The following is a 24,642-nucleotide window of genomic DNA, read 5'->3' as shown; positions in this document are numbered from 1 at the left end:
TTAATCTCTGGCTCTCTTCCACAGCTGTCTTTTATCCTGTCTTTCTTTTCTCACCCTAACTGGTCGTGGCAGATGGCCCCGCCCCTCCCTGAGGCAGGTTCTGCTGGAGGTTTCTTCCTGTTACAAGGGAGTTTTTCCTTCCCACTGTCAAAGTGCTTGCTCATAGGGGGTCATATGATTGTTGGGTTTTTCTCTGTATGTATTACTGTAGCGTCTACCTTACAATATAAAACGCCTTAAGGTTACTGTTGTTGTGATTTGGCGCTGTATAAATAAAACTGAATTTTCACAAAAACAAAACCAAGGACTGAGATTAACAAACAGCAGCAAAACAAAAGAAAACCCGGCATTTAGGGAACTTCCTGACTTCAAGCATTTTCATACAATACCAAGGATTTGTATCCAGTTAAATTTAAAACAACATCATTATTTTTGTTTCATTATGTCCCTGTAAAGATGGAGAAACGGTACACTTCAAAGCTCTAACAATAAAATGTTTGCATGTTATGATTGAGTATTGTAGGATTAGATTGCCTATACGTAATCTTTGCTTTTTACTTTTTGTAAGCAAGTAGTAGTACCAGTATTATGTACTAGAATAAACTATCATGCAGTGACTACAGAAAACCTGTGAAATCAACAAGGGAGATGTCATGATGGCTTCTTCCAACTATGTCCTTTTTCTACTGCACATCAACTTCCATTGAAACTGGTTATGATATGTGTCATCCTGTTCCACAGATGAGATGGAATAAAGTCTCAGGTCCATAAGTATTTGGCCAGTGACACAGTTTTGTCATTTTGTCTGTGCACACCATGACAGAGGGTTTTGAAACAAACATTCAGGATATGAATGACGTGCAGACTTTTTAAAAAGTTATTGCACTTCTCAAAATAATGCTTAAGTTTCTACAGACATTACTAAGAAAACAATTATCTGAATTAATCTTATATAGATACAAGTGTATATTCAAAATAATGTAGCAATAATAAAATGCCTTGCAGCTCTGGAATTGGAACTTTGAAGAGACACTGCCAACTTATTCAAAAGAAAACATGAATGTGTATACTGAGGATGAGTACAGATTCTGTGCACCCTGAAGTCTAGCATTAACATTCATGAGCCAGTATGCATGTGTTTATAGTTTATTGCTGCTGAAGGAGAGAACTACTTACTGTCCTCAACACAGTGCTGGTGCTTAAGCTAAGCTCCCTCATGATTCTGGCTCAATCCAAATAACTATACATGTTATACTCTGACACTGAAATTATGAACAACAGTTACATTTTAAAAACATTTTAAAGTAAAAACATTCAAACATTGCAACACTGCCAGTAAAAAGCATATTTTTAAGAACCAAAATGAATTCCTGTTTCTAACCACTCACATTTGTAGGATTCATCTCCAGCAGCTTCTTTACTCAGAGTTTAACCTCGAATGAAACCTGATAAAACACTTAAGGATCACATGACGCATCATACATTCAGCAAGCCAATCATACAGTCACAGGGGATGACCTTATCTAGAGGCTGTAAAGAAACATTATTTAAAATGCGTTCTTTTCTCATGACTGCTTAATGGAAAATTTATCTAGTATTTGTCTAAAGCTTTAATAAATATACACATTTAATCTTGATGTTAGCGCACACAGTGTCTGATATGCAGATTAGTGTGTGTAGAAGCTGGAAGTGGGACACTTGTTACCTGACAATGCATGAACACACAGTTAGCCCTGTTTTCAGGAACAGCCAGTTCTCTGACTAAAATGGGTAGTTTAGACAAACTTAGAACTCTTGCTAGATGAACAGTTAAACTGTGTCCAACCAAGACCTGCAACACCAAGGTATTAATAACTCTAAGTGGCAAAAATATACATTTTAATATCAGAACATCACAAGACCTCATGTGTAGTCTGTTAACACCCTGACACATAAAATTAAGAATGCTGCAGCTGAAATGTAGTGCAGCAGCCATATCCATCTTTCACCGAGGCAGCATGTGCCAGTGGGCACAGACCTGAGGTCAGAGTAGGGAAGTCAGACATCTGTTGATTTGCTCAGTTTCTTTTCACTGGAAAACAAAGCACACAAACACATGCACACTTTATAGAATAAGACAGAATGTAACATGCTGAAATAAAATAAATATGTCAGAATAGCCGAAGTACAAGACACTTCTATGGATTCACACTGACTGTTGGAGGTCAGGGAATACTCAAACTAGCACTTCCAGTTCCTGATTCCCTCTCAGTTCAAAATGTTTGCTCTCTTCTCTTGACTTATTGTTATCGCTACTTTTAAGATTAGCAAAAAAAGAAAGTTTCAGGTCTAAAGCATATTAGTTATGCTGGAATAGGTGTAGGCTGCTGGGGGATTCCCATGATGCACTGGGTGTTTCTTCTTCAGTCACCTTTCTCACTCCCTATATGTTAATAGACCTCTCTGCACTGAATCATGCTGTGGAAGAGAGCCAGAGATTAATAACAAGAATGTCTTTTATCCTGTTTTCCTTCTCTCACCCTAACCGGTCGCGGCAGATGGCCGCCCCTCCCTGAGCCTGGTTCTGCCGGAGGTTTCTTCCTGTTAAAAGAGAGTTTTTCCTTCCCACTATTGCCAAAGTGCTTGCTCATAGGGGGTCATGTGATTGTTGTGTTTTTCTTCATATGCATTATTGTAGGGTCTATTGTATTTAAATGGTGTAGATTTAAAAATATTTATTGTGGCATGTTTTACTTTCTGTGTCTCTTTTTTCAGGTTGTACACAGACTTTCCACTTCAACTAGCAGTTACACCATAATAAAGGTGTTTTTAAGGAACATTTTAGATTGTTAGCAGGAAAACTGGCTTCATCTCAAGTGTTTGGATATCCCTATAACATATGAAAATATTTAAGAGAGGCATTCTGATAGTATAGTTGTAAAACATAACTTTATCTCTTACTTACCGTAGCTCGTCTTTCAGACGAGTCAGTTTGTCTTGCAGACGTTCATTTTTCACTTGCGTGGGATTATCCGGGACGAACCAGGCTGCTATAAACTTACACAACACTAAAACATGCTGGAGAAACACAAGAAAATATTCAGGTGGATATTTCAATGTTAAAACAACCCAGTCTGAGCAACATGTGACGAACAAACCTCGAAGAGGATGATAAAGGCAAAGCGCACAGCCAAGACCAACCAGAACTGAGACTTCAGCGAGTAGTCGTTTTCATTCCTGTAGTCTCTGTAGCTGCAAATGTAACACACAGTGTCCTGTTAATCACATCTGTGAATGACTCGTGTATGTTTACACCAAGAAGAGTAATTCTGCTTGGTGTTATGTTAAAACATAACATATCTGTTATGTTTTCACCTTGTTGTGAAGCACCTTGGTGTACCTTTGGTTTTAAATGTGCTATATAAATAAAGTTGTATTGTATTGTATTCTCACCTGCACTCTGTGACACTGAAGTTATGCCTTTCCCAGGGATTTATGAATGCGTCGAAGTTTGAATTATTCATATAGGCTGTTGACAGAGTGTCATTAATGTAGCCCTCCATGCAGCTGCAACAAGAGCACAAAACACATGAGATGACACAGAAACCAGTCATCTCACATCTTCACACTTTTCTCTACCAGGTGAAATCTGACTGACTCTGTGTAATTGAGCTTTCCCTTAGCACATGGGCCGTAATGGTAACGATAGACAAGTCGAGGAATAAAGTCCGATGTGATTCCAATAACCAGACCATTAGCGATCACTGCCAGCACACCAATGGCCTCCAACAGCTTTGTCCACACACCTGCAGACATATTAAAACACACAATATATAAAATTTTCACTCCACATTGAATGTTTTGTGCTGACTTATAATGGACATCAGTGAGTTTATTCCAAGTCTTTTGATATCTTATTGCTATAAAAAACATGAATACTGAAACTTTGAATTATAGATCAGTTCATGAGCATTTGGAAACTGACGTCATTTTGCGCATAAGTCTCTTAAAATGACAGACTATGGCTTTATTGGATTCTAACCAGACAGGCTTGTTACAGGCACAGCTGCACTTATAACAAGCAAAAATGAAAATCTGAAAATTGGGGACTGTATATAAAATTGGCTGTAAGTCTCTAATAGTTAATGCAGTAGTTCTGTTGAATCCTTGAAACGTTAAAGTCTGCACTTAAAATTCACTGTAGTGGTGTACCATGTCATGGTATAAACCCTTAAGCACCTAACTACATATAAAATGCCACACAGCTCACCGATGTCATTAGTCTTCTTGGGTACCAGTCGTTGCTCCAGGCGGACCATTTTGATAGCATCCAGACGGATCTCAAAGATGTTGTTGATGAGCGCTAAAAGGGGTGCGAGGGGAAATGCTGCCACGAATATGGTGGTGAAACTAAATTGGATCACTGGACAACACAGACATGAGAATTCAATAGATTTGAAGTCATTTCAGAAAAGAGGCAGTATTCATATTTGTTTCATGATGAAAGATAAAAACCATGTGTAGAAAAATTATTTTCGCCAGTTCAACAGTCAACTCAGGGCACTTTATGATTTAAGGTAGAGATCGGAAAAACCTCCCTGGCGCCAGAACCCTGGCGATCAGATGATCCCTCTGTTTAGGAAAGATATGAAGGACATGCTGGTGCCCAGTGATGTCCACTGGAGCAAAACCTGCAACTGATTCAGTTTTTCTTTAAGCTGCATATGCTCATGACTGTCCTCCAACATTTAACCTTTGCACAAACATATCACATATGTCTGGTACTTCTCACTCAGGTGCTATTTGTGTGAGAAACAATTTACCCTATAATCAGTGAGTTGTTTTTTGAAGATGTGGTCAGAAAACTAAGAGCACCTACCCATTTCCAAGAATTCATTGAACAGACTGAAGGCATCACTGCTGGCCAGGTGGTAGTTACGCAGCCAGTCACGAAGTTTGCAAATGTCACATGGTTCAATACATCCATTTTCATCTCGACAAGCCTTCCTGTAACAGTAACCGCATTTCCTCTCCAGCTTCTTTGCAGCTTTTTCATTCACAAGTCTTTTGCACCAGCTGGAAACCATACCAATGAAGAAATACAACACATTAATAACACCATTTTTGATGAGGTCCTGTAGATGATGAGCCATTTCCTTAAAGGAGAACTGTAATGAAAACAGCACACTTACGGTACTGTGAACTCAATGATGTTGTTGAGAGTCTGTTTGAGCAGCATGATTACAGCCATCTGGATGAAGAGGTCTGTCAGACAGCCGCTGGGATGACACTAGAAAACACACGACAATAATGAGTGTTAGCACTAAAAAATATATATGGATGTTTGATTATTTCGGTGTACCCCGCCTCTCGCCCTATGACAGCTGGGATAGGCTCCAGCGCCCCCCGCGACCCTGAAAAAGATAAGCGGAAGCGAATGGATGGATGGATGGATGATTATTTCCTAACCTCTTCCAGTCGATACCCAGCGAGACGCACATAGTTTCCTGGATGGCCATTTATCCTGTGACGAGACAACGTCACATAAGCAATCAGCTGGGGGGAACCTCTAAATGTATGTCTGCTATGGTTATAATGCTCTCAGTATCATATCAGAGTAATGACAGTATGGTAAGTGTACAGTAACGTACTCTACACTATATTCTGAGTGTCTCTGTGAGGAAGATCTTACAATAAAAGAGTTCATCAGCTGACGATTTTCTAGCTGACTGTTTGCATTAGAAAATTTTATTTTACCTTCCAGGTTTCCAAGATGTTCATTTTTTATATATTTTAAAAATAAAATACTTTAAGCTACAAATACATTTGAGTCTGAACAATGACAAGTTGGATATTTCTATACATAACAATGACTAAAACATAAGTAATAAAAAGTAAAAATCTAACTTGGTTTGCTGTCAAAACCCAAGATCATTAATAAGCAATCATTTAAGCTCTACTTTGTCTGTCATCTTGCAACCCTTAATGTTTAAAATAAAAAATAATAATAATAGTAATATGACAGAGTACCTGCCCAGAAAAAAGGCCACATAAAAGAGAGAGGAGAAGAGGGTGAAGAACTGGAAGGTGAACATCTTGACTGTGAAGCTCCTCTCGGTAGCAGCAAGTGAGTTCAGCTTCTCTGAATATAAACACATGCACAGACAAACAAAATGTCTTATATTTAGTTTTCTCAGGAAGACATGTCAAAATTATGTTTTTACACATGAATGAGCAAAAATATAATGGCCTGCATATTACTGCCACAGACTGAACATGGGCCTCAGAGGGTGTGCTGTGGTTGCTGCCACCAAGACAACAGGTGCTTTAAAGCATTCATTTTACGATTTGGAGCTTTAGCTGATCACACCTGTTCCAAAACCTCCCCCTACACCAGTAGCCAGTCCAATGATTAGTCCCCACTTTGATCAGCACCACTCTTTAAGAGCACCCACAAGCTTTCCATTTCCTGTCAGTAAACATCAGCATTTACTGACAGGTTTTGCTTTTCCATCTCATATACCAGAAGGCCTTCAGGGGCAGAATCAGATGATCTGTGTTTTCCCCTTTTTCTGATTAGTCAAAATAGTCTGGCTCAACTGTGAATATATTAATATCGTTATTATTTGCAGTGAAATAAATTGGTTCTCACCGATATCACACAACTTCAGGGAGACCCATCTGTTGACCTACAGGTGGAGTTAAAGGTAAGACACAGAACAACTTAATTATAGGCATCACATTGGTTGAATCCATACAGCAGCACTTTTTCAGGAGATTCCAGTCAAACTGTCCTCTGTGTCTTTCAGTAGACTATATGTAAAGGTTTTTTGTCTAAGGGGCATTATCAGTTGAGTTCTATAAAAGGCAAAAAAAAAAAAAAACAAAACCAACCTGTTTTAAATTAGTCTGCTTTTGCTTTAATCCCCCTGAAGTCATGCTGCTCTGACTTTCTGGACTGTTGTATCTGATCTCCGCGACTGTGTCACGCAGTCATTTGAATATGGGGAAGCTGACAAATTTGCATAGAGCAGTGCTTATAAAGGCTGGCACTGGCATGCTAAACGAGGATTATGTTGATTTGGTCCAAAAGAATGCTGAAAAAAATTCTAAAAGTAATGTGTAGGTATATTTATACACTGACAAACAGACCCAGAGCTCTCATGACTAGTGATGACCCTTGAACTAAATGTTTGGTCAGCTTGACCCAGAGGGTGAGGTTTTTGGTCCAGACAACGAAAGCATTGGTGGACAAATTACATCAGGTGTTTTGATCACATCTTGTATATTGACCTGTTAGATCAGTTTCAGGGGCAGGTTGAATGCTCCGATAGCTGCGAGACGCTCGGGCACAACAAAATTTTTCTACTCAGTTTTACTGGCTGCCAGGACTGCAGGAAAACAAACGAAGTCAAGGATGAAGTGTGAAGACAGCAGAGACTATTAGACCTCATTGGCCCAGTCCAAAACCCTACGTAATAGTTGGGAGATTTCAAATTCCAACTGAAATGCAACTTCATGGGTATTGGTAAAGTTAAAAATAAGGAGAGAAGTCTAATGAGCTTGGAAAGAACGTAACTTAAAGAAGCAACTTTCTTTCCAAGCTCCTTAGACTACCATGGATGACTGAGAACCTACACAGACAATAAAGAGAGCAAATCTCCTGTATTTCTGTTGCCAGACAATGTGGAGCAGTTTTGATAGCAAGTTTGGCAAAACAAGTTTCAAATACACTATCTTTTGGTTTTCTTTGCATGCTTTTGAGAACGGCAGCCTCTCTGTTTTAGAGGTTCACCATCAGTTGGGCCCCAGACTCATTACAGGGCAAACTTCAAAAGATGCAGTCTGTCAGAGTAGAAATGAGAGAGAGAGAGACACAGACAGACAGAGAGAGAGAGACAGACAGACAGAAGAAATGAGGCTAAGGCCGACTGTTCACTTGTGCTCTAAGTGAACACTCAAAGCACTTTATACTTTGAATGTACTTAACATGCTAGGAGATGTTGCACTTTGCAACAATGAGCAATCAAAGTGGTCCCCTACTGCAGTACCCTGGATAGTACTGGTATTTTAAGCTGTTTAAATGGAACATCCTCTTCCTGTTGCTTTCATTCTGCCAACACTGAGTGATGAAGATCCAGGTATACATACGCGGGTCATGATCTGAATGGTGATGTAGTGCAGCACAGCTCCAAGAAAAACAGATACAAGGTTGGCGTTGTCTTTCAAAAAATCCCATTTACTTTCAGACATCAAGGGGGCAGCAACAACTCGAAATACCACAAGAGCATGAGCGAGGCCAATAATCAGCATCAACTGCAAAACAATCACATCAGCAGATTACTTTTATTCAATAGGCCACAATTTCATTTCAGTTTTGTTTTTGTTTTTTATTTTAAAAGTCTGATTTTTTATTTTCCATAAATCAGGTTCATGTTCTTGTCCTTCAAGATCAATCCAGATTCTCCACCTGATAGTTATATAGTACTACAGTTCTTGTTTCAGGATTTTAAAGTGGTTGTGAGCTGGTTTTAGTCAGTGATGTGTCCTAGAGTTTCTGAGAATTTTTTTTGCCCTTAATCACACCAGGGAATGCTCCACACAGGCCCCATCCCAAACTCCATCCACAGAATGTTCAGTTTTACATATCACATTACATATTTAGAGGTTTAGCTGTATGATGCATGGTCCAGGTCTCTTACCATGAGTGTTACCAGGATGAGGACCAGGGTACTCTGCAGATAGGAGTGTCTGAACTGTTTAGCTTTACAGTTTGGATCATTCACTAGTTCCATGATCAGTTCCTCCTGATGAGATACACACGCACGCACACACAGATATTTAATCCACATTAAACATATATAAAGTACAAATTTGTGGAGAAAATATAAGGGTTTTAACAAGAGCACTAAAGGTTGAAGATGACAGAAATAACTTTATGTGACAAATGAAATTTCTTATCACTGCACACTGGTGATGATTATCAGCTGATCAGAGCAAGTTCTTTATGCACACATGAATACACAGTCTTGAACTGTGTATTCATGTGTGTATTTTGATATAAGTGAGAATAATAATCTTGCTATAATCTATGATGGTAGCCACACGCGCAGCAGTTGCAGTTGAGCAAAGCAGACACATTGGCCACTGTGGCTCAGGAGGTAGTCAGTAAAGGTCAGTGATTTGATTCGTGGATACTCCAGTCTGCATGTCAAATTATCATTGGGCAAAATAGTGAACCCCAAGTTGTCCCTGATGGATCCATTTGATCAGGGATGGGGGAAGTGATCCGGGCTCCAGGGCTCGAGGGCCGGTGTCCTGCAGGTTTTTGTGTGTGCGCGTGTGTGTGTCCTTGATTCAACACAGCTCATTTAAATGGCTAAATTACCTCCTCAACATGTCTTAAGGTTCTCCAGAGGTCTGGCAATGAACTAATCATTTGATTCAGGTGTGTTGACCCAGGGTGATATCTAAAACACTGTCCCTTGAGGCCTGGAGTTGGACACCCCTGCTCTATGGCACTGTGGGCAGATTTGCTGCCTCTGTCGTGACCAGATGTCGTTGCACTGTGATCAAAATCTTTAAATTAATTTCTGTCTGCCTGGTGTGTTTTTTCAGCCCCATCATCTCCATCTGACTTTATACAGTTGGAGAGCTAGTTTGATCTTAATAGATGATGCATAATCTCTCGAATTGGCTTTCAACAGTCACACCAGACTGAAAAATATAAGCCCAAGTTTATGAATCCCACCTGTTAAATAAACTTTTTGCCAGAAGTGGAGTTGCTTCACCATGATAACTTACTGCAAAATGTTTTATTTTTCTAATATTAAAAAGCTGATAGGACTTTACAGTCTCTACCAACTGTATCACATGATTCTAACTGCCCCTTGATGCGAATTTTGTCGTGATTTGGCACTATACAAATAAAACTGAATTGAATGTACACTAACATACGTAGAGGCCTAACATAGTACCAACAACACTTACATAAAGTAGTTCCTTAATTAATGTTACTCAATTTACAGACAGAGTAGAGAACTGACTGAAGGGGGAACAGACCACCCCATCTCTAATATTTAGGTTTGGGAAATATCTTTTTTTTTTTTTCCCCAGGTTCAGATCAGTTAATAAATTTACACCGTTTAGGGCACAGTATTTTTTAAATTCTTCCCTCACATCCACCCAGTCATGGCAGATTTCTGCCCCTACTGAGCTTGGTTTGCCAGAGTTGTTTTTCCTTTCCACTGTTGCTAATGTGGGGCATCTAATTGTTGTGGTTTTCTCTGCATTACTGTACGGTCTTCACCTTACAATATAAACCACCTGCTGTTGGCATTTGGCAATATCTAAATAAAATTGAACTGGTTTTAGTTTTTTCACTCAGGATGGTTTTTTTTGGTTAACAATCCACTGAGATCAGTGAATGAATGTTCATGGTTAAGGTAAGTCAGTCATTATATGAGAGCAGACCCCAAACTACACTATACAGGGTGGGCCATTTATATGGATACACCATAATAAAATGGGAATGGTTGGTGATATTAAAGTCCTGTTTGTGGCACACATAGTATATGTGAGGGGGCAAACTCCTCAAGATGGGTGGTGACCATGGTGGCCATTTAGAAGTCGGACATCTTGGATACAACTTTTGTTTTTTCAATAGGAAGAGGGCCATGTGACACATCAAACTTATTGGTAATGTCACAAGAAAAACAATGGTGTGCTTGGTTTCAACGTAACTTTATTCTTTCATGAGTTATTTACAAGTTTCTCTTTGTTCAAAGCCATTGACATGTCGAAGAGGTTAACACTTCGGCGGATATTAGCTACTCACAAATGGCACCCTTACAAACTCCAGCTACTGCAGCATCTCAATGAGGATGACCCAGATCGGCGCACAGAATTTGCAGAATGGGAAAAACAAAAATTGGAACAGGACCCTCAGTTCATGCAGAAGATTTTGTTCAGTGATGAGGCAAACTTTTATGTGAATGATGAAGTTAACAAACAAAACCACCGCTATTGGTCTGACACTAACCCACATTGGATGATCCATCCAATGTGGGTTAGTGTCAGACCAATAGCGGACTGTTGGAACAACAAAAGTGATGGTTTGGTGTGGTATATGGGGTACAACGATAGTGGGTCCATTCTTCATCAATGGAAACCTCAAGGCCACTGGATATTTGAAATTGCTATATGATGATGTGTTTCCCCCTTTATGCACTGAAGCTGGCACGTTCCCTGAGTTTTTCCAGCAAGATGGTGCACCACCACATTATGGGTGCCAAGTCCGAGCATTCCTAGATGAACAGTTTCCTGGAAAGTGGATTGGTCGTCGTGGGCCAGTTGAATGGCCCCCAAGGTCTCCCGATCTGACCCCCTTAGACTTTTATCTTTGGGGTCATCTGATGGCAATTGTCTATGGTGTGAAGATACGAGATGTGCAGCACCTGAAACTACGGATACTGGATGCCTGTGCTGGCATGTCTCCTGCGGTGTTGCTATCAGTGTGTGAAGAGTGGGAGAAAAGGGTTGCACACAATGGGCAGCACAGTGAACACATTTTATAAGTGGTCAGAAACTTGTAAATAACTCATGAAAGAAAGTTACGTTGAAACCAAGCACACCATTGTTTTTCTTGTGACATTACCAATAAGTTTGATGTGTCACATGGCCCTCTTCCTATTGAAAAAACAAAAGTTGTATCCAAGATGACAGACTTCTAAATGGCCACCATGGTCACCACCCATCTTGAGGAGTTTGCCCCCTCACATATACTATGTGTGCCACAAACAGGACTTTAATATCACCAACCATTCCCATTTTATTACGGTGTATCCATATAAATGGCCCACCCTGTATAACATTTTATTGTATGTAGACACAGCAGATTGCAATACTGACATGTTGGTAAGTTAGACAAAAGGTCTTACCTCCTCCTCACACCAGTCATAGACCTTCCATTTAGAAACATGTTTAGCTCTGTGTCTCTTCCACAGCTCCAAGAATAGAGTGGCTAAAATGATACATTTTAATTCACCCAAAAGTACAAAAGAATCAGACGTCAGATCCAATTTAATTACACATCACAGATGATCATAGACTCACCCCAGATTGCCATGAACATTGCAAAAGCCACAGTGCCTTCATTGTCAAACAAATGTGTGACCTGTGCAGACACAACACGTATGTGATGAAGAGCAAAAATAATAATTACAATCACATCAAGACAGGACTGTTACCTCTTCACTTAGCTCTGTATCATTGGGGGCAAAAAAAAAAAAAAAAAAAAAAGGGACTTTAAAGGGTTTTTGCAGCCAAAAGGAAGAAATACTGTAGGGAGGTCTCACAGACTAATAAGATTATTCCATTACTCCTGTTACACTTTACAGCTGGTTTATTTTTTGAATGTTAAATTATTTGAACTGTTTATGCATACACCTAACTTTGACATGAACTGAGACAACAAATTAAAAAAAAAAGACTAGCAGAAGAATTAAGTTCACCTTAGCATAGGTGCAGCTGTCTGAGAGTTGCCATGTCTTACACCTCTTTTCACAGCGAGGACACATAGTGATGTTGGAGTCACATACTTCCTTACTGGGGACCCAAAGTATTATATATGATACAATATTAGACGTTATAATACTGGTATGGCTTAGCCATGTATTTTAAATTTTTATCTTTAAGATTGTCTGAGATTCATCGTTTTGTTTGGACATGATGCTATTACATGAGAGGGTTGGTGTTGAAAAAGGCGAGGCCATAGAGAAACACTATAACACCCAGAATAGCAGCTGGTACCAGCAGTTTAGTGTACCAGGCAAGCCAAAGGTAGTACAGAGCCACCTTCTCCCCGAAGTAAGACCTGCAAGGAGAAACCAAACAAAAACATGTCAGTACACTATATAACCATGCACTTTACCATTTACCCCTTTAAAATAATGAACAAGGTCGTAAGTTTCCCTTTCTGAAAACCTGACAGTTTTCCTTCTCTGAAGAAATCCAACGTAAAATCTGTCATTGCTTTATAAAACCATTGCAAGCGAAGTTGTTACGTTCCTCTAAAAGGTCCAGGAGATGTGGGAAAGTAACAAAAGGTGTCCGGGTTGAAAAAAGGAGACAAGGAAGCAAAATTGGTAAATGGCGAAGAAACAAATCTCCATGTTCAAAAGGTTTTTTTATTAAATTTGAAATTAATGTTTCTATTACTGATTAAACTAAAAGAGACAACCAAGCCACCATTGCCTTTTAAGGAGGGAAAACAACAAAACCCAGGCATGGTCAATACACTGAAAAGCAGGAGCAACCAGCCACCATAGTCACGGCTCACTAACTACAAAAACCAACTGGGCTATCTCGCACTACAGCTCACCTTTCTCTGGCCTTAAGTGCACATTCAGTGCAACTGGATAGTGTAGTGGCAAGACTACACACCTTTGGAGTGAGAGTTGCAAGTTCGATTTCCACCCTGTATCCAGTAAGGGTCCTGGCTAGAGCCCCCATGCTAAAACTAAGCCCTGGAATGGCGTGGCCACGTCTGCAGCTCGGATACAAGCATTTCACTACATGTTCACTATATGTTGTGCTGTGTATGTGACAAATAAAATTTAAATTTTCTTAATTGCTGATTAGAGTAAGCTGTCCCTTATAAATAGTACATTTTCACAATGACTGAAACTAGCATCACTAAATGAACAATGCGCTGTTAAGTCAGTCTCTTCATCATTAATGTGCAGATAGTCTTTGATCAATGGTCATGACAGTCTGCACATTGATGATGAAGAGACTGACGTAACAGCCCATTGTTCATTCAGCGATGCTAGTTTCAGTCATTGTGCAAATCTACTGTTTATAAGGTTGGGGAAACCTGCAGTCAGCTGAGAGTGAAGAAGTCATTTGGACGAGTGACAAAACGTTCCTCCCACTGAAAACGCTACGTCCAGATGAACAGAATCACCTTTTGGGGATTATGAAGCAATTGCTGCTAGAGTTAGAGAGAGAAACCATCAAAAACAATTACAGGTATAGACTGACTTGATGTGATTGACCGGCTGTCCCCTAAACAGAGCTGTCCATCGAGCCCATTTTTTCCTCAGCTTTTTCTGCTCCTTTCTCTGAAAGACACAGGGAGGGGAGGGGGAACAAGGAAACATCAGGATTTTTGTAAACTTACAATGTAATACAATGAAATTTTTTACAGCCGATTCAAAACATAGATTGAAAGCTAATGTCTTTTCTCAGAGTTTCAAATACTAAATTGTTCTCAGACAAGAGTTTCTATACTTTGCATTTATCAAGACTAAACACATTTTGAAAAGCCATAAACATGAAGACAATACTTAATTACTATTACAAAATTAGTCATTTAATAAAATCTACCTACAGTGCTATTAATGCTTAAATTAGTAGCCAGTATTCAGTCCTTGTATTCATACTTCGTTTCTTTACTGTATTTCAAAACTGAATCTGATTTCCTAGTGAGGCTGTAGTTTGAGTAAGTTGCTTTGTACATTGTCCAAGAACATGCTGAATAAAGAGCAGCAGGTTAGGGACAGTCTTACTCACTTCATGAAGACAGAACATGGTTTCAAACACATCCTTCATTAACAGCTCTTCCAGGTTTTCTGACGCAAGAAAACATGTTTACATGAAAAAAAGAAAAAAAAAAAAGAAAAAAAAATGCTGCGCATTAACATACATACAGTACACACATATTTCTTCCACGTTAGCTAAAGATTTACAGAGTTACAGATTTTCTCACCTCCTGTGTTGATGTACGTGTTATGAAGGATGAAATGAACAATTCGGATCCTGGAGAAACAATAAAAGGCTCAAATTAACACATAGTAAGGATGAGTGCGTTTTTTAGGATTTATTTTTGGGCCTTTTTGCCTTTATTTGACAGTTGTTTAGTGAAGAATAGCCAGGATAGAGGGGGAGAGGTAGCAGGGAAAAACACAGAACAAAGGGCTGCAGGTCAGAGTCACACCCAGGCATTTCTGCATTTCGATGCAAGGGTGAAACCTCACCTCAAAATCCTACATACAACACCCCATAATGACAAAGTGCACAGGTTTGCTAGGTGCTTGGGTTGTTAATCCAGAGTTCTTTTGGTTTTGAGAAGGGATTATGTTATTTATTGGTTAACAGTGTTTTGTATTTCTCTGCATTTGAGTTTTATTATTATTCTGACCCCTGGTGTTGCTTTCTTATTTTATCATTTGTGTATTTCATCTTAGTTAGTTATTGATGGTTTAACAGTACCTCTTTGTATTTCCTTCCAGTTTTCTTAGTCTCATCTTTGTGTCAGTCTTGTCTCCATGGTTGTCTGTCTGCCTCTAGTTCATAGACCCTGAACAATGTTCAGTCAGGTACGGTAAGGTAAGGTAAGTCTGATTGAACATTATGTTATTGTATGTTTATCTTACAATATTAGGGACCTTGAGGCAACTGTTGTTGTGATTTGGTGCTATATAATTAATTAAATTAAAAATTTTGGAAAAATCTTTGGAGAGATCTGAAAATGGCTGTGCATCTTTGTTCCCCATCCAACCTGATGGAACTCTGATGGAAAAAGGCTCAGCTTTAATTTTAAGAGCTTAAAACATTCCCTTCTGATAAAGCAATAATGGAGGGGGGGGGCGCACTGAAAGAGTAGAAAGAACCACCATATCCTCCATATCCCCTTCCTGCAAGAAAAGTCTGTCACCTGGTTGCCTGGGTGACAGCTCCTTTCTCATCTCCACACCAGTTGCAAGAGTCAGAAACTTTCAGCAGGTACTGGTAGTCTTCAAACATCGCACTGGGAGCACGCAGGCCAAAAAATTCTTTGTTGTCATGGGGAATCCTCTAAAACACACATATATACACATGCATGCATGCACGCACACACATTATCATCACTTATTCCCTCAGCTTTTGTTACATCTGAGATTTTTGGAGAAACTTACAGTGATTTGTATGTTTTTCTTTTTCAGCTGTGCTATAAAGGCTTCCTGTCTCAAAGCCTTTTGCTCATTGTCCACTTTATTGGCGACCAGCACATAGTCAAATGTTCTGTGGGTGGGCTGTTCAAAGACAAAAATAACACCACACTGTGAATACTTTACAGATAAAGTCTGACAGTTGTAACTGACTTGAATCTAATGCCTACAGATAACAACAACAAAAAAACAATTTTAAATGCTAAGTTGTCTGTTATGTGTAGACACAGCACTGCTTCATCTCTTAAGTTAAAAACTTTTTTATGCTAAATAATTTATAGGTTGGTTTAACAAAAAAAACAAAAACAGATTCTCTTAAAAAGGTACAAGGACTGGACTGCAAATGAGTGAAAAGGCAGCCAATGTCCAAAGAAAACCTTTGACAGACCTTCAGAAAGCTGTACAAATATTGATCAAGAGCACTTTTGACAAAATGTCTTGCTCCTTGGAAGCAAAATATAAAGAAATGAGGGCTGGCTCATGACTTTTGCACAGTACTATATATATATATATATATGAAACACTGAGCTCCAGGAAAATGGGAACATTTAACCAAGATAGAGCATGCAAATGAGACAAGAGACAAATAATTTCAGAGTTTTATCCTGAACATAAGCAGGAGATAAACCTGAATGGGTCCACGTCTGATGTCACACAGCTTTGTATATTTTATGTCTGCATGTTACAGATGACATTTGTCTGCTGTTATCTTGTTAATGTAGGAAAGCTTCAGGTGAGCGGAGGGAGAGCGACAGCAGATTCTTACCAGCGAAGGAAGTAAAGGCTCAGTGTCATCCTTCTCGCTGCCCCACAGCTCAATATTTTCCTTGCACACAAACACACATAAGCAGTCAGTACTGAAATATACTCCACCACATGATATCATATTACACACATTTGCAATATATTGGAGACAAATTGAAGCAAAAGGCCTCTTTCAATCTTTTGAAACCAGAATTCACACATTTTGAAGTGAGAGTTAAACTCATAAAGCACAACACATAGTTTGTCACTCAATGCTCTCCTGTGTGTAGCTGTTACAGTGTGTCATAATAGTGCTACTATGAAGCAGTAACTGGCTCATTAAGGTCACCTGGAACAACTTTGTAATGTGCTATGTATCTTCACACTATGAAAGCGGGAGGCCATACCCATATATCTAATGAATAGTAACATACTTACTCATGACTAAATACTGGAAAAGCAATACTTACAAGCACAGCTGCTAGTTATACTGCCTGGAGGATTTTCTTTCTTTAGCTAAAACACTGTGATTCTGAAATATGAATGTTTTTAATTTCCACAATTTTGGAAATATACTTCATTGTTCATCTCTAAAACATGCAGCTCTGCACCTGTCCATGTTTGAGACTGATCATCTGTTGCTAACAGCACCCTCTTCATGTGAACACACACAAACCACTTTAAACACCATTGTATTCAACATTTACCACCAATCTGTTTCTGTTCAGCTTGTACAGTCTGTAGCTGGCGTTACCAAATATATACCGAAAGGTACATTGTGCTTATTCTTCACAAAGTCTTCAGGAGCTCCAAATGAAGTTCCACATTTAATGTTGAACTGGTTTATTATTAACACCCTTTCCTTTTCTAATATTTTTCATGTACTTACTGGTAAAAAAAAAACAAAAAACAAAGAGTACTAAGACCAGTGTGTATTTATTGTAGAGGTAGAGCATTCACAGCAGGTTGATCTAGACCGATAGCCTGCTTGTCATTGACCTGCCAGTTTCATTTTCATTAATCAAGTCATCTGAAGAGAGTCCAGAGTCCAGCTGACATCATTACTAATGTAAATTTAGTTTCATCAAATCATCCAAGGAGAGCAGCAATAACACACGTTTATTATAGTCACCGTTTTTCCTGAGTGGAAGCAGAGTTTCAGTGACAGAGTTCTAATAAACATTCGTACATTTGTAAAGGCAAAGTTTAGTAATATGAGCAGAATGTCAGACTGTCCTCTCAGGCCTGTGGCTGCATGCAGGCCCAGACCTGCCCGATGCTCCTTTGTTTCTGCTGCTTGTAAAGCCTGTAGCAGGGTTAAGTGGCTCACAGCATTCACACAGTTACTATCTGTCAGTGGCAACCTTTAGCATGGGTGTGACCCAGTCCCATCACAATCACAGTCTAACCTGAAACTGATTTACCAGCTATTGGGTTACTTTCTTTAGATGCAACCCTGGAATATCCTGCTTCTGAAATACAAATACCGTGTTTTTAGTCACGCCCGGTACTACATGTCAAGTCAGTACAGACTCACCTGGGATTTTTCACACTAAACTAAGAATCAAGCCTCACAACAAAAGGACAGGGTGAAATAATCTGAGAGTTGCTAAAGACTTTCCTACAAATCAATAATAAAGCAGTATTTTCTTCGTGGACATGATTTCATTCAGCTGCATTTCTATCCAGGTCAGTTTCCAGTAAAAAGCCAGAGTGGTTTCACTAATTCTGTGACGCCCCAGCTCTGTCAGAGGATGAAAACACTAGTACTCTATTTACCTCGACCTTCTTGAAGAACATGCTGAAAGGTGCTTCAGAGCAGATGTGAATTCAGTCTCTCCACACTTGTCCACCCAACAGCTCAGCAGTGTCTCTCCATCACTGCCGCAGAAACTTTGATGTAAACTCTTTTTAAACCAGCTCGTAGCGCTTCACTTCCGCATATTTTAGCTCCGTGTTTGTCCGTGTGGAGGTACAGGTGTGCCTTTTTACCTGTGGCGCTGACGTCACATTTCAAAACGAGACTGTTGCGTTCAGGTTCCCCGGGAAGTGTAGTTCACGTGAGCATTCAAATCCTGAGAAAAACAGTACCTGTTCTCTGATCTGTGTTTGGCAAACTCAGAGACGTTAACCAGTGTACACTTTTAAATCTGTCTGAGTCAGTGTACGCCACACTACTTTTCATTTCAACTGTAAACAGGCTTCTGCTCTTGTTAATGCTTTAACTTTGGTTTTACACCAATGTCATATTTATCGGTTTTTCCAACAATGATATATGACACAGGGCTATACAGCTATATATTTGCCTGTTAACTTATCAAATTTATACTCAGTGTAATTAATTCTGTTGTGCTCTAAACTGGCCACACAAGTTCACCAAAGTCCCAAACTAACATAATAATTGTTGTGTAGGTCACCTCCTCAACCATGTAAGCAATAGCAGCTGCAACAGAAGGAGTCAGTTAGAGAGCGACATTAAGAATATTCTTCGGAGAAACCCTCAATCTTTTATTTTGTTTCCTCACTTTGAAATTCACAGCACAGCTTATTTATATTTGATAATTTAAAATAACAAGAAGACTTCCTCTTGTGTCCTTTGTGAAGGTGTCCTCTTCTAGAGTACATGCAGCCCAAACTGCACGGGTGTCTTTTCACAGAATCTAAATAAAATGCAATGCCTGATTCATGGTTTCAGTTGGGGAATCTGTAACTGTGAATCCAGCTTGTTTGATGAAGCATCAGCAGAGTGAAACTTGGAGCTGGTCTGTTTACATGCCATGTTCCTGTCCATGAGTTTTCTTCAGCAAGCCAAGCTGCTTCTTGGAAAGACAACCTGAACACACCTTAAACATTGTCTGAGTTACTAGAAAGCAGCCTTTCTTGTTTTAAAAAACAGAATCACATTTAAACCTTGTCATGAGTCCGTAACCATGACACCAAACAGCAGGAACACTATTCCTGCACAGCAGCACACAGTGAAAGGCCTCTGTCTTTTTCATGTTTAACAACACATTTCTAATTTGCAGAAGATAACAAAACTGTCGTCATCCCTAAAGTTGCCATGCAAAACTCCAGTTATAAAGCCAGCAGGTCAAGTACAGCACCATTACAGCATCACTGATACAGTCTGTATGCAAACACAGGCTGTTAAACACTTAGATATGTAGGAAGAACTGTAACAGGGTGTGTGCACAGACACACACTTTGTAATCATGGTATCCAGCTATGCAGGATGTAGTTAAACTTACAGGTGTATTATGTAAGGTGTGTTAGCTATTCTCAAAATGAAGGCTGAGTTTAATGTCACAGCTTCTTATTCACACTGAAATGTGAGCTCTATTTTTGATGCAGAACTTTCACACTTTTACACACACACGACATGCGGGAAATAACTCACTGTTACACTGATTCAATACAAAAAGCACCTGCTTGTCACCTGTGCAGCTTAATGCAGAACAATGCAACATCTCAGGCACAAATTCTAACCGATATATTGTGACATGCAGAAAAGTGTCCATGTAATCTTGTCTTTAGCCCCAAGTTCAGTAAACCAAACTTAGCACAAAAAGTAAGAGATTTGTGTTTGGCTGATTATTTCCTTATTGTAACATTGCTATCCTACACCACTGGAAAAAAAGTTTATCTCTCCTTAAGTCCCACATTTGAAAGTGCATTTGTGGGTTGCACCCATGAAAAACTTGCCAGATCTGCTCTGTAAATTGAGAGCTTCACTTTTACACTCAGCTCTCTCTTCACCACAACAGACCGGTACAGCGTCTGCATCACTGCACCGCTGTCGATCTCCCACTCCCTTCTCCCATCACTCTTGAACAAGACCCTGAGATACTTAAACTCCTCCACTTGGGGCAGGAACTCGTCCCTGACCCGAAATGGGCACTCCACCCTTTTCTGGCTGAGGACCATGGCCTCAGATTTGGAGGTGCTGATTCTCATTCCCACCGCTTCACACTCGACTGCAAACCATTCCAAGGTGAGCTGGAGGCCATCACCTGATGAGGCTAACAGAACCACATCACCTGCATAAAGCAGAGATGAGATCCTGAGACCACCCAAGTGAAAGCCTTCCGCCACTTGGCTACGCCTAGAAATTCTGTCCATAAAAATTATGAACAGAATTGGTGACAAAGGGCATCCCTAGCAGAGCCCATCACCCACCAGGAATGAGTCCGACTTATTGCCGGCTATACGGACCAAGCTCTTGCAACGGTTGTATAAGGACTGAATGGCCTGTAGCAATGGGCCAGACACCCCATACTCCCGGAGCACCCCCCACAGGACCCCCCGCGGAACACGGTCAAATGCCTTCTCCAAGTCCACAAAACACATGTAGTCTGGTGGGCAAACTCCCATGCACCCCTCAAGTATCCTTGAGAGGATGAAGAGCTGTGTTCAGTGTTCCAGTGTTCCACGACCAAAACAAAAACTGCATTGTTCCTCCTGTATCTGAGGTTCGACTAACAAACGGACTCTCCTCTCCAGCAGGAGGCTGAGGAGTGTGATTCCCCTGTAGTAGTTAACACACACCCTCCAGTCCCCTTTCTTAAAGATGGGGACCCCCACCCCGGTCTGCCAATCCAGGGTGTCACGGGTTCAAAATATTGGGGATGGATACAGGAGGAAAACCAAAATAACAACACTGGTCCGGCCGGGTCAAGTCAAACTATGATTTTAATGAACACTGTAGAAATGTTTAGCTTATTTTAGAGTTTAGACATGTGTTAAGATAGAATGTAGAATTATGGTAGAGACACTGACACTGCCCTGGATATAAATAAAGGCCTGACTGTGTCATGAACTTAGGAGTAGATCTTAGGAGACCCTCCCCAGTTGAACTGTGAAAGTAAGACAAAGAGGAGTTAATGCTGAGTGGAAATTCCCCAGAGGATACCTGTGTGGGGGTCTCAACATTTGTAACTTGATAACTGTGGTCTGGAAGAGAGAGGGGGTTTTTATGACCCCTAGGGAGTCACGTACCAGAGACACACACAGTGCTTAAACTGTTACACTCACACATCCACATGCACACTCACTCACGTGCACTCACATAGACACGCGGGCACGCGCACACACAGGCACTCACGTGCTCGTGCATACACACACAGACATACAGAGTTTCCAGCACACCATGGGGGATTTATGATGGGGTCGCTCCTATAAAGCTGGCTGTGACTAACAAAGGGGTGAAGATTGTTGCAGAGGGACACCGGCCTCGTCTTCCCTTCTAGAAGTGCATGCTTAAATGAAGATGAATAAAGATGAATAAAGGTTTTGTGAAAATAACTACTGAGTTCTGGTGCCATCTCTGGATCCCTCGACGAATAAAAGAACCGGGGTAAAACTGATTTCGCAACACACGTGTGGGAGATGGGACACTGTACGCAGACAGCACCAGATCTCTCACCGAAAACCACACAACAATAGTTTTATGAAAATCAGGGTATTAGAACGCCCCCTCATGCGTAAAGTAGGTACAATACAATCAATGTTGACAACTTTTAACACATTAAAAGAACATCTTCCTCCCGAGGCCAGATCCTTCCCAGTAATCTTCTAACTCTGCTTATCCCCTGGAACAAACAGTCTCTCCTGCAAGCATAATCAAACAGCTACAAGGCCTTGCAAACTATTATTTAAATATTTGAACTCTCCCCTCTACATGAGTTTAACTACTGCTTGTGTGTGTGCGTGTGTGCCTCGACCTCAGCCTTCACTCTGTCTATAAGGACACAGGCCAACTCTTCATGTGTGCAATAACCTAACTGAAACCATACATGTAATCTGTTGAATAAATGTTCTAATCAAATGCCACTACTCAAAGCTTAATAAAAAGAATATAAATGAATAAAGGATAATGATGAATAACATGATATATGTGTTTTGTAAGCGTGTTCTTTCTATAGCTCAAGATCCTTAACACAATAGATTGTTCGGACCTCGTGCCGAACAAAGCTTCCGAACCTCCACTGGTTGACCGAGCCCCTCATTGGCAAGCACAAAAATACAATGCATGTATATACAAAAGGATTATCACTGCACCTGTAATAGAAAATGTTAATATGGAATCATGACAATACCTGTAATACAAGTTGTAACATAAGGCCGACAGCCTAAAGAAATTCTCTAATGAAGTAACAATTAATGATGATACATAAATGAACTAATGAGTAATTATTGCCAATACACACTACTTAAACGTTAACAAAAGATATATCTAAATAAAGGATCATAAAATAACATGATGTAAGTGTCTTGTAAGCATGTGCGGCCTTCTACGCTCTACGTCACTTCCCTCAATAGATCAGCCAGACATCCCGCTGACTGTAGCTTTTAACCCTTACTGACTTGAGCACAACTCCATAATAAGCACCAAGCGGCAATATGTATAAAGATGATCATGGTTACACCTGCAATGAAAGATTATATGATTATACCAACACCTGTGAATAGAAGATTATAGTTATACTAGTTATAACAATCACTGTAACACAAACCTTAATGTAATATCACTCGCTTCAATAAATGCTTGTTGTATGATTCTGATGCAATGATAAAATAACAGTAAAATACCTCCTCTCAAGGGGTACTGCCCCAGATCTCCACGCAACATCGTTTTTAAATTCCAAATAAAAAAACAGATTTTCAAAATCATTTTTAAACACAACTTGAAAGAGAAATAAGTAAATCTGACTTTTATTTCTGACATTTAAAATGGTGATTTCATTCATTTTCAAATCCATTTCCTCACTACATTTCCCTTTCCTGCTAGCTCATGGATTAGTGAATGAAAATGCTTTTAATAATAAAGCTTGAAGCAGCTCAAACTGTAAGAACCAGCACTGAGACCCGTTACATTGTTAGTGATAGAGCAATGGCTGCAACTTACAGCCTTTAAACTCATGATTAAAATGCTGCCTGTAAACACATCAGTCCAGATGTGACCACATAGTGACAGCGTGTTCAGTTATCCCCTTGAGGAATCACCAGTAAAACACTTCTTTATCAAATTATTATTTATTTAAGCTAGCATTAACTGATTAAAAAGTATCTACATTATACTTTTTAATACTACATAATAATACTACATAATAATCCTGTCACAGTTTGGCAGGGCAAACCGTGGGGATGTGGGGAAATGAGGACCCAGGCGCGGTGGTCTGTGTATAAGCAGTGCGTTTATTTACAGTGAGTGGAACAATAACAGTAAATCCCCGTGCTCTCCCGTGACTCCCGTGTCGTGTCCTCTTCCCAGTGCTCGTGTTCCTGTCTCCACTGTCGTGTTTCTGCACACCCTGTGCGTGCTGCTCTTCCTCTCCACGTTCCTCCTGTAGGAAAACAATAGAGGCAGCCGTTAACACTGACCCCCGCAGGCACACACGATCTGCACTTCCTAAATACACACACACACTGACTTGGGAGTCTAACGTAATGATCCCACGTCGGTGGGAGCTCCAAGACTCTCCTAAGTAGCTCCTCCGACGAGCCCTGATCAGCAGCAGGTGTGTGGCAGGAGCTGGCCACACCCACCAGGCCTGAAGGCGCCTGCAAACCGGTGCTCGCAGAAACACATACACACATCCGCAAATAAGGAGAAGAGGGATAGCAACACCAAATATACATACAATACAAGACAAGTCCATAACTGCTCAGGGACCCTGGGTCGCTCAGACCCAGGACCCTGACAGTACCCCCCCTCTAAAGGTCGGCTCCCGACGACCCTAAAACAAAAACACAAACACAAAAACCACAGTACAACCAACCCAGGGCGGGTGGTGGGGGGTCCAAGACGGAGGGCCCCAAAACCTCTCCGCTAAACAGCCACCACAAAACAACAAAAGAAAAACCCAGTTCAATAGTCCAACCCCCAGTCCAGTGGCAGCAAACACAGTTCTGGCGGCCAACCCGCAGG

The 24,642-nt window shown here is 40.3% G+C and overlaps 1 protein-coding gene across 1 annotated transcript; it reads right to left on the bottom strand.

Annotated features, from left to right (window-relative positions):
- Nucleotides 1-1,130: 1,130 nt before the first annotated feature.
- Nucleotides 1,131-18,697, bottom strand: ano9b (anoctamin 9b). Its single transcript, XM_031730387.2, has 24 exons — nucleotides 18,495-18,697; nucleotides 16,738-16,797; nucleotides 15,939-16,055; nucleotides 15,698-15,837; nucleotides 14,750-14,799; nucleotides 14,554-14,612; nucleotides 14,023-14,102; nucleotides 12,719-12,853; nucleotides 12,492-12,585; nucleotides 12,094-12,154; nucleotides 11,919-12,001; nucleotides 8,682-8,786; nucleotides 8,131-8,295; nucleotides 6,632-6,668; nucleotides 6,010-6,121; nucleotides 5,449-5,503; nucleotides 5,172-5,269; nucleotides 4,859-5,055; nucleotides 4,250-4,402; nucleotides 3,638-3,785; nucleotides 3,433-3,546; nucleotides 3,138-3,231; nucleotides 2,945-3,057; nucleotides 1,131-2,071 (listed from the first exon to the last, which is right to left on the bottom strand). Exons 1-24 carry the CDS (start codon nucleotides 18,513-18,515, stop codon nucleotides 2,038-2,040), a joined length of 2,325 nt encoding a protein of 774 aa, XP_031586247.1. The 5' UTR covers nucleotides 18,516-18,697; the 3' UTR covers nucleotides 1,131-2,037.
- Between the last annotated feature and the right edge of the window lie 5,945 nt (nucleotides 18,698-24,642).

This window comes from Oreochromis aureus, linkage group 1 (assembly GCF_013358895.1).
Source record: "Oreochromis aureus strain Israel breed Guangdong linkage group 1, ZZ_aureus, whole genome shotgun sequence".
NCBI lineage: Eukaryota > Metazoa > Chordata > Actinopteri > Cichliformes > Cichlidae > Oreochromis > Oreochromis aureus.
This window is presented reverse-complemented; position numbering and strand designations above follow the sequence as displayed.

Bases quoted from the DNA above. Each gene is read 5' to 3' on its own strand.
- ano9b (XM_031730387.2), bottom strand. From the start codon at position 18,515: ATGTTCTTCAAGAAGGTCGAG. The intron at 12,586-12,718 runs GTAATAGCATCA...TTGGGTCCCCAG, and splicing joins TTCAACACCAACCCTCTCAT to TAAGGAAGTATGTGACTCCA. The intron at 6,669-8,130 runs GTATGTATACCT...CTCCACCTGTAG, and splicing joins CCATTCAGATCATGACCCGC to GTCAACAGATGGGTCTCCCT.